This window comes from Centruroides sculpturatus, unplaced genomic scaffold (assembly GCF_000671375.1).
Source record: "Centruroides sculpturatus isolate CEXI.00-Female unplaced genomic scaffold, Cexi_2.0 scaffold659, whole genome shotgun sequence".
NCBI classification, from domain to species: domain Eukaryota; kingdom Metazoa; phylum Arthropoda; class Arachnida; order Scorpiones; family Buthidae; genus Centruroides; species Centruroides sculpturatus.
This window is the reverse complement of record NW_019384850.1, coordinates 313,840-324,415: the sequence shown is the minus strand read 5'-3', so window position 1 is coordinate 324,415 and position 10,576 is coordinate 313,840. Positions and strand designations below refer to the sequence as shown.

The 10,576-nt window shown below is 33.2% G+C and overlaps 1 protein-coding gene across 1 annotated transcript in view; it reads right to left on the bottom strand.

Annotated features, from left to right (window-relative positions):
- LOC111630465 (AP-1 complex subunit gamma-1-like) overlaps positions 1 to 10,576 on the bottom strand; it is an 85,143-nt gene that overhangs the window by 34,842 nt on the left and 39,725 nt on the right. Inside the window, exon 8 of the mRNA XM_023374564.1 lies at positions 3,595 to 3,675. Within this exon, the coding sequence (XP_023230332.1) occupies positions 3,595 to 3,675 (81 nt within the window). The remainder of the gene's footprint in view (positions 1 to 3,594; positions 3,676 to 10,576) is intronic.

Here is a 10,576-nt window from a genome sequence, read left to right as displayed (position 1 = left end):
TCAGGGGTGTCCAACCTTTTTGTTCCTCTGGGCCACATTGGAAGAAGTTATGGAGTTTTGGGCCACAAGTATATATAATATATTTGTGACTCAATCCTTAAATATACAAGTATATTTAAGGACTAACAAGCCTAGATTATAGTAATAAGTATTAAAACTTTATCACGAAAAAGGATATTTTAAAAAATTACTTCTACAGACACTTTCAATTTTTACTTAGAAATAAATAAATTCATTTATTATAAAGGAGAAAAAAATTTATTTGAAAAACACAAATACAGTAGAACCTCGATTATCCGGACCTCTATTATCCGGATTTTCGATTATCCGGATTGTTCAAAATAAACAAAAATTTTACGAATTTGCTAATTTGCACTTGATGAATTACGATACTGTTTATGTACGTGATAGAATGCATAACTTTTTTTGTTTCATCTCACCCGGCACAGTGATCGTAAACTCTTAAATATATTTTGCGTCATAATAAAAATATAATTTGACATACATATTTATGAATAATTTATATCCAAATTACATCATTTCTATAACCAAGGGCGGCGTATGGAAAACGTGGGCCACCGCCTAAAATACAGTTTCAACTGCTTTTTATTTTATAAAATCCGTCTTCTTGCGCCACCAGAGGGCCTTTTAAACAATAGGTAGTCTGTTAGCGTTGGTCAGTAGTAGTTCAAATTCAATACAAACGTTTGTTTCTTGAAAATTTTATCACGATTTAAATACAGTATTTATTTTTAATATTACCGATATGTCATCGAAAAGAAAACGTGTTGTATTATCATTAAAAGACAAATTAAAGTATTTGTTTCGGTTATCTGGATTTTTCCTTATCCGGACTACCTTCATCCCAAATTAGTCCGGATAATCGAGGTTCTACTGTATTTGTTTTATTTAGATCTCTAATTAATAAAAAACGACGAAACGCCATTTTAAAGTGCATTTTTATTCGACTAATATATTTATAAATACAGTAATATGTAGCACAGAAAGTAGACAATGAGCCAAATGATAATTTTTACGCCAAACTAAAAAAATGGTAGCCAAATTTGGCGCAAAGTAGCCAAATATTGCAACACTGGAAGGAATACTAAATAATGCTGGAGTTGGAACTCAAAGGATTATAGACCCAAATTTGAGAAAAGGAGAGAAAGGCCAAAAGATAAAAAGTAGTGAGGAAGGTTGGAAAATTAAAGGTCAATATTTGCATAACAGAAGGTCTATTTAAATTTTCTCACTACTTTTTATCTTTTGGCCTTATCTTTTCTCTCCTTTTCTCAAATTTGGGTCTATAATCCTTTGAGTCACAACTTCAGCTTTATTTAGTACTCCTTTGTCATCCACACATTTCCAAGTATTTGAAAATACAGTGAGTGATCGGTTAACGAACATAATCCGTTCCAAGACTTTGTTCACTATCCGAATTGTTCGTTAACCGATTATCGATTTACCATAGGTTTTAATGGGAATTTAATTAATTCATTCTGGAGACCCCCAAAAAAATATATATACTTTCTTACTACGTTTATTTATATGTAATAATAAAAATACATACATACACAGTCATGCATTTTTATTAGTCATGTTTTTTCCGTTTGAAAGGGTTAAATAATCTGTCCAGTGTCGATTGCTTTTCTCTCTTCTTCAGGATCTTTCATAAGTAATTAATAGGATTACAATTGTAGAAATCCCCAAGCCTCAACCTGGTTTGGATGTCATTCTAAGACCGTTGTTCTGACATCCTCCCACTTCTTTAAAGGATCTTTAATAACAGATATCGGCATTAATCCTCTTTTTCAGAAGAAAACATATCTCACTGAGTTTCTTGGTGTTCTTCACTCAAGAGTTCTTGGCGTTCTTCTGTTGTCAGATCCATTTCAGGTTCCATTATGAACTTTTTGATGTTCTTTATTTCTCAGATGTGATTTTTGTTACTCCTTTAGCTGCTTGAGTCTTCTTGATTATACAGTATTTTTCTTAAATAAAATTGAACGGCGGCCTACTGTAGACCTGTTCACGCCATACTGCCCAGCAAATTAGGCATCTTCTGCCCACTCTCTACCTTTGCTATTATACTCTCACCTTTCGAAAAGAAAAACAGACGCAAAATTTAATGAGTGCCTACCCGACAGTCTCACGAATATGTAAAAGAATTGTTTTGTCAGAAAAATAAAAGGCTGGAATTACAAGGGAGAGTTTCAAAGTTCAGAGGAATACTATTCGATCGGTATATACCGGCTTGAACATCAATGTCAATGTCTCCCACACTCTGAAAAGTTTCAAATTGTTGCCTGAAGACAAGGGAAGACCAATCGGTATTCATTATTTTACATCGCTTCTTCTTGTGTATGTTCTATGGGTTGTTCATTATCTGATCATGTGTTCGTTGCCTGAACATAAAAATCTTTCGCGAAAGTGTTCATTATCCGATTTGTTCGTTATCCAATCTGTTCATTAACTGATCACCCACTGTATTTCCTTTTCACTGAAAAATAAAATATGTATAAAAGTTTACGGCTTTGTGAAACTTCTTTTTTGAGTTTATGCCATTGAAATAAAAAAATAAAACAATTTGTCAGTTTTGTTTATTTGTTTATTGGGCCACATTGGAACTTGCCTTGGGCCGCATGCAGCCTGTGGGCTGGACACCCCTGGTTTATATAAAAGTGGACTATCAAATTATATTTTTATGAGATAAAAGTTTAAGTACACTATCTATTGGCATTAATAAAGTTTAGATGAGTAAAATACAAAAATAAATACAAAATATCTTGCAAGCAGATACACCCTCAGGAGCTTAAGTGAATATACTGCATGATTCTGAAAGATACAAGATTTGATAGGGACCTTGTATATATAGGATCCACAAAAAGACCAGTGGAGAAATGACTGCAAGAGCATGTTGCCGATATAAGGCAATCACAGCTATCCACATCCCTGTCAATATATGCTTCTGATCCTATTAAAGAGGTGCAATTACAACAAGGTAGGGTCCTGGTAATGATGCAATGAACTGACCACCTTAGATTCTTGGAGTCTCTAGAAATTTTTAAGGCAAGTTTAAACAGTATGTTTATTAATTACAAAGAGGAATTTTCTCTGTTGGCAGCTTGGAAAGCCCTTTATGAACCAATGTTATAATATTTAGTTATCATAGGGCCTATGGCACATGCCCATACTTGCACATGGCATTTTATTCCATTTTTTTTGTAATGTTTAGCAAACGATCAACACCTGTTTTCTAATCTGTTCCACTCTCAATGGGTATTTTGATATGATAAGATTTGATATTTTTGAACATTCAAATTTTGTTTTAAATTGGTGTTTCATCAAAGAAAGAGTTCACATGAAGCAAGACTCTGGAGGAGCCCAAAAATGTTAGCAAAGTAAATTTTTCCTGACACTGGACTTTACGTTTTGAGTGAGAATTATTTAACACCTAGTGTGACATGTTCTCTATACCAATTTACATGTCCATGCAGAAGTTCAATTCACATATAAATAGATGTCTTAGCACTAGATCTTTCATTCAACTTTTGCACATTTCTAATAGTATCTGAAAAATAAGAGAAAACTTACCTGAGCAAGAATATCATTCATAGCTTCACTAGCGTCAGCATCATTTTTGCCCAAAAGCCTAAGTAACCTGAGTATTTTTATCTGGATAGCAAATATCAAAAAAGAATAATCTATCAAAAAATATATATACATTTTAGATGTTATTAGTAAAATAGTATAACACTGTGCAAAAACTAATATTATAAATCAATTTAAATAAGAGGAATGTTATTATAGTATCAAAAATTATTCTAATGTTGTTCTTCCTTCCAAGAAAAAATAAGTTCTGTTTCATAAATTTAATAGAATTGTTAAAAACATTGTTATAGGAAACATTTTGTTTTTAGTGATAAATCTTCTGAAAAAAAAGCCATAAAATTAAACATAATATTTCCTATTTTTCCACTTATTGGAATCACAAAAGACATAGTTTACTCATTTGTAAAAAAAGAGCTGACGAATATACACTTTAATTAAAAAAATATGTAAAAAAGACTAAAAATGTCTTCACTTTTGCCATGTTCAACCACCAGGAACAACAGTCTTCCACAGCAGAGACAACCTTTCTTAAAGGCTATACCTCTGCAAAAACATGCAAAACCGTCTAAAAGTTCTCCAGTGACAATCCCAAACAATTAAAAAGACTGTTTTGCATGTTTTTGCAGAGGTATAGCCCCTAAAGAAAGGTTGTCTCTGCTGTGGAAGACTGTTGTTCCTGGTGATTGAACATGGAAAAAGTGAAGACATTTTTAGTCTCTTTTACGTATTTTTTTATTATAGTTTACTCACATTACTAAGTGATTTTAGACCTACAAGTTCATCTTCAGAAAGAAAACTCCATGTTCCATGCGAATTATCATCTATGTCTTCAGATCCAAAAGTGCTTAGTAATGTGAGTAAACTATGTTTTTTGTGAATCAAATGAGCAGATAAATAGAATTATTTATGGGCTGTATTAATGAATATATTGTCTTTAATGTTATAAAAATAATTTTTTTTACTCTGTTAATTTTTCCAAGACATTTCAATATTTTTTCCATGAATTAAATATATTCCTTCAGAAAAAATATAACAAAACAATAATAATGCATCTACTACTATAGATGACATATGTTCACATCTACAGTATTTGTTAATCTGTGATTTGCACAAGAATAAAATGTTAAATAAGCAAAATTTAAATAATAAAATTATGCTGAATTCAATCAAATTATAAAAACATTCATAACTGAAAGTAATGAAAATGATTAATAGGTAGCCATTTGTAGAGCAATATACACATTCAATATATTGTGCAGTATATTGTTTCAACAATACAGTTGATTCTGCTTAATAGCACAGCATTGGAACTGGAGCATTTCAGGGTTACAAAATAAACATCCCAATAAGTTATGCAGCTGAGATACAATATAATGAGTTATGTTAAAGACTATGTCAACGTGTGTTCTCACCAATAAAACAAACATCTGAACGTAATAAAACCATTTTAATGATAAGAAATTATTTCTATACAAAAAATGCATTGCAGTAAAATCTTGAAAATGGGAAGATTCTCTTGCTAATCTTTAATTTCATATGAATTGTCCTTATGCTATGTCATACAGAATGATTAAGTGTAGGATTTATTGTACGAATCTGTCCAGTGTGACCTGACATCTTTTGATCGACTGCACCAAAACAAAATCTGCACAGATATCCAGTGCAGACATAGGACTGCCTTCATTGCCTTCCAGCATGAAGTAGAACCTTAGTCCATCAATGAATTTTCTGGCATTGTGGATTGTTACTGGCTCATGCTCGGGATTGTCATCTTCATCACTTTCTTGATCTTCTGAGATCTTTTGATGTTTTTCCATGATTTCTGCCACAATCCCATCTTCCAGATCTTCATTTTCTTCATGACATTGAAGGTTGTCATCAACTTGTAAAAATTCATTGTATTGACAGACTTGTTGCACTTCTGCATTAACATCATTCTCGTTGCTGTTTACTGCCACTGCTTGTATTGCTGAGTCCAAGTGCTTGAAACCACAGTGACCAAAGCAGTTTTGAATCATCTTGCTGCTTATCTTCTGCCAACTGTCACTTAGGAACTGGATTGATTGTAAAATGTTGACCTTTGAACTTTGATAGTGGTTGAAGATGACATTAGTAGATCTTCTTCAATTGCTTGGAGAATAAAATTTACCAGTTGTCCACAGTACAGCATCTCCAAGTTCTTTATGATCCTTATGTCCATTGATTGGCTTTATTAAAGAAATGGTCTGGAGAGGCAAAAATTCAATCTGGATGTGCAACACAGTTGTCCAACAGCAAGACAACTTTTCTTGAGCTTCGTCCTTCCTAGCTCTTGATCCCATGTTTTAAGCCACTCCTTAAAAAGTTCAGAAGTCATTCATGCATTTTTGTTTGAATGATAAAACACTGGCAAGGCATCCATTCAAAGATCTTTAAAACATCAGGTCTTCGCACTTTTCCCAATGACTAACAACTTCCATTTGTTGCCACCTGACAAGTTTGACAGCACAACACAACACAGTTATGCGATCCATTGCTTTCTTGAAACCAGATAAAGCAATATGTTTGCAGCACAACAAGCCGTCTGGAGTATCATGATAATAAAGTCCAGTCTCATCTGCATTATAGATGTCATGTGGAGAAAAATTCTCTAGAAGTGTGGGCAATTTAGTGTTTTTCCATTTATCTGCACTTGCAGCATTGGCACTTTCCTTCTCACTATGAGCTTTCTTAAATTTGATTTCATGCCTCCATTTCCATTGAGACAACCATCCATCTGTTGCTTTGAAATTGCGGTGATTCAGCTACTTAGTGAGGACCTTTGCTTGACATTTGAGCATTGGACCACTGACACAAACATCTTTTGCAGTTACAGTGGCAAACCATTAATTGAGAGCATTGTCAACTTCTGGATCCTTGCCCTCACATTTCCATTTTCAGATTGTTCGTTGGGTTCCTTCGCAGGATGTCCATTCTTCTTGAAGTTTGTCTTCCTGCGAGATTGTGTCCAGAAACTTATCAAGTGTGAGATTGTGTCCAGAAACACAATCTCACACTTGATAAGTGTGAGATTGTGTTTCTGGACACACCCATCATCTCCTCCAGTTGCTGGTAGCTGGTGCTAGGGGGTTCTCTTCTAATTTAATCTAGCAGATCAATTTTCTTAGCAAGCATCAATTCCATCCATGGCATCTTGAATCGAACACTGGAGAACCAAAGGGCAAGTGTTCCATCTGCCCTCCAGACAGTTAATGGCCACAAAGACAAAAGTGGGGTGGAGTAAATTTTGGATTATGTCGTCCAACTTCTGGATTTGTGGTCTGTCAGAAAGAATACCTTACGACTCGTTTATCTCAGATTAAGTCCATTTATTTTACACTATTTACAGTATATACAGCAATACTTCTCGATTGCTACCAACAACATAGTCTGAAGCCTTGCTTTCTCCTCATCATTCGAATGTTCACGTTGACTTATATCCAATTTCTAGGTTTGTTGGCCAACCAATCCTGAGCTGGGTTGATAGCTTTCATTCGGTTCCACATTGGTTGGTATACCTCTCTCAACTTGTTCAGGGTGACTCATGCTAACCAACCCCCTCCAGAAAATGAGTTCCAATGAGTGGAAATCTGAATCACTTTGTCCCTCCTTTACAGGTGGGGATGTGAGGTAGGGAATGAAGAATTTCCAGGAATTTTTGTCTCATCATTTTGTATGCAGCAGTACACACCTTGTTGAAACATGTGGTCCATATGAGTGGTCGAGTCAATTTGACATAATTGAGTGAGAAAGGGAAGACAAGGCCTGCACTCTTAAAAGGTTTCTTGTGTTTCTTAATCATGATTGACAGCTGACAAAGGAAACTGGATGGAGGTCACATACAGAAAAGCCAAAAATATCCAAATTCATGTCTCTTTTGCTTAGTTTTCCAAGAAAAGTACTATGCCAGCAGGGCTACTAAGTGGCATTTTGGGGCCAGTAGGCAAAGTAAATTATGTTTGAATTATAGGATTTGATTCTGTTCTTGAATGTTTTGTCCTAATACGTGGAATGTCCTACTAACTGACCAGGCTTATAACTGGAATTGACTGTATCGACTTCCAGTACTTATTAAATAATTTAAAATNAATAAATATTTTTAATATTATTGGTAAAATGTAATAATTCAGAAATTTCTTTTTTTTATGTATAAAATAGTTTTATGCACACTTTTAAGCAAAAAAGTCATATGGCATTGGCATTGGCTGCTGTAAGAAAAGATTGGTGTCAAGTGTATAAAGCAGAGGTTCTCAACTGGGGTCCACAGAAAAAAAATACCAAATTTGGGGTTTATGGTGATATTTTAGTGGTCTATAGGGTAATTCTACTTCAAAACAATTGTTTTTACTGAAAATTAAATTTCTACAGTATATACAGTATATTGTCATTTATTTCCCATTTCTTGCATAAGGATTAAAATATAAATTATTTAAAATATTAAATATGTAAATGACATATATATAAGATGTGTTCCATAAGTAATGCAACTAATTTTTTCACGACACGACAATATGCTGTAGCTAGTTCTAACCTGCTGTGTTAGGTGGTGTGAGGTGTTAGCTTCAAAACTTGCCTGGTCTTGTTTGCCTCCAAGCTGCCAGTGTGTGAGAACGTTCGTTCCCATGAACCCCGTTTTGAGTTAATGTAACATGGAACAATGGATCATTTTGTGGAGCAATGTTACGCTATCAAATTTTGCATTAAACTTGGAAAGTCCATCACCGAAACTTTTACATTAATTCAGCAGGCATTTGGGAGTGATTGCTTCTCCAAATCACAAGTCTTTCAAGGATGGCCGAGAGGATGTCACTGACAAACCTTGCAGTGGACATCCATCAACCTCCCGAATTGTCTTCTTTGACGTCAGAGGCATTAACCATCACAAATTCGTACCTGTCAGGACCACTGTAAATGCAGCTTTCTATTTGGAAGTGTTCAAAAGACTGAAATCCTAGTCACGCGCTGCCAAAGTGACATCAAGGACACGCGGAAACTTCATCACGACAACGCGCCAAGCCACAGCACCTTCACTGTCAATGATTTCCTGGTCAGGACCCACACCCCATTGGCAGGAGGGTGCTATTTTGAAGATTTTTGACTAATTGTAAAAATACGTTCAATAAATGATTTTTTATGAATTTGGTCACATTACTTATGAAACACACCTTGTATCTCATTGACAAAGGTAAAAAGAGAGATTATAAAACCAGGGTCTGTTAGGAGAATCTTATACCATCAGTGTCATGTCATTTGACAGTGACATTTCTGAACATTTTGCATCAGTTTGTTCCAGATCTTGAAGATTAGGGAGGAAGGCTATAAACTTTATAGCCTCCCTCCAGTATAAAAGTAATCAGTTTATTTTAACCCTAACTTTCAGTTCTGTGCAAAACTCCATCTTGACAAGATAAGAGGTATTAAAAGTGCTAGTTCAGAAATACAGTAGTTACTTTTTCTGAAATTCAGAGCTTCAAGTATTAAATTATTTTTCCAATTTGAAACAATGTAACAAAAAAATATAAGGTGTTTTTTCTGTGCAATGTATAGGAAAGCCACAAAAAAAAAATTAAGAAGAAAAGGAGTCCATGTATAAAAAAAAGTTGAGAATATCTGGTATAAAGTACTTTTTAATGAACAACTGTTTATCTTTGAGTTGTTTACCATGTCTCTGGCTGGAATTTAAAAAGGATAAAAGATTTAAATTGACCCAAAATTATTTGTTAGGTCATTATTTTTTTAAAAAATATGTAGATAATTCTTGGGACTATATGATTTATACAAGAATATGATTACAACAATGAAGAAAAGCTAACATTAAAATAATGTACTTCTCAAAAAGAATAATCATTCATATTCTATTGAATTATGTATATTTTTAATAATTACTTAGAAGAAGAAAAAATAATAAATGTCAAAATTATATATTAAATTGCCAAAACAATCAAAATATATTTAATAATTGTACTTATGATTCTCAAACACAAGAACGTGCTACTTTTTAAACACTTGGCATTTAAAAAATAGCACATTCTTGTGTTTGAGAATCATATAAAATTATATATTAATTATAAATTATAAAACATGGTTTTGGAAAATTGAGAATTGTACTTATATTATTATTATTATATATTAATGACATGAATACATCTATTTCAAATTCTACACAATCATTTTGTAAAAATTCATATTACATTTGTAAATATTTATATGATAATGCATGTTCATAGGCATAATTGCAAATCAATTTGTTTGATACTTTAGTATACACACAGAAATAAATATGATTTAAACATTATTTTCTCGTTATATTAAATTTAATTTAAACTGCAAGAACAGCTATAGGATCTCAGGTGCAGAGCTATTTAACATTTATATTTTGCTTATGAAATTCTATGAATGTATAAACTCAAATATTTTTCAAGAATTGCTGAAGTAAGTATATTTAATTTTATTTGTGCTTTAAGTAATACAGTAGAACATTGATTATCTGAATCAATTGGGGACTGGGGTTGTTCAGAAGATCGATGTTTCGGATAACCGATTATGTATGAAAAAATATATTAATTTATCCCATCTTGACATTTTTCTCCGTTGCGTGTCGCTTTGCATTGAATTTTCATCGATGTTAAGCCTAACGAAGATATTGTATCGTTAAAAATTATTTTTTTATGTTGTACGAACAAAATAAATATATTGAAAAATATAAAAACAATAAAAAAATTATACTTCAGAAGTTAATTTAGTATCAAAAACGTAAAATATTTGAGTAGCCCAAGACATAGCCAAAGATTCAGCGCCACAGTACTGGCGAAAATTCAAATTAGTCGACTGGAATTCCTTCGGATAACCGACCTTCGGATAAACGACGCTCTACTGTAAATGGTAGAATATTTTTCTTTTCTCGTTCACTCAAAAAAGTTACGTTTCGCCAAATGTTATTACGAAC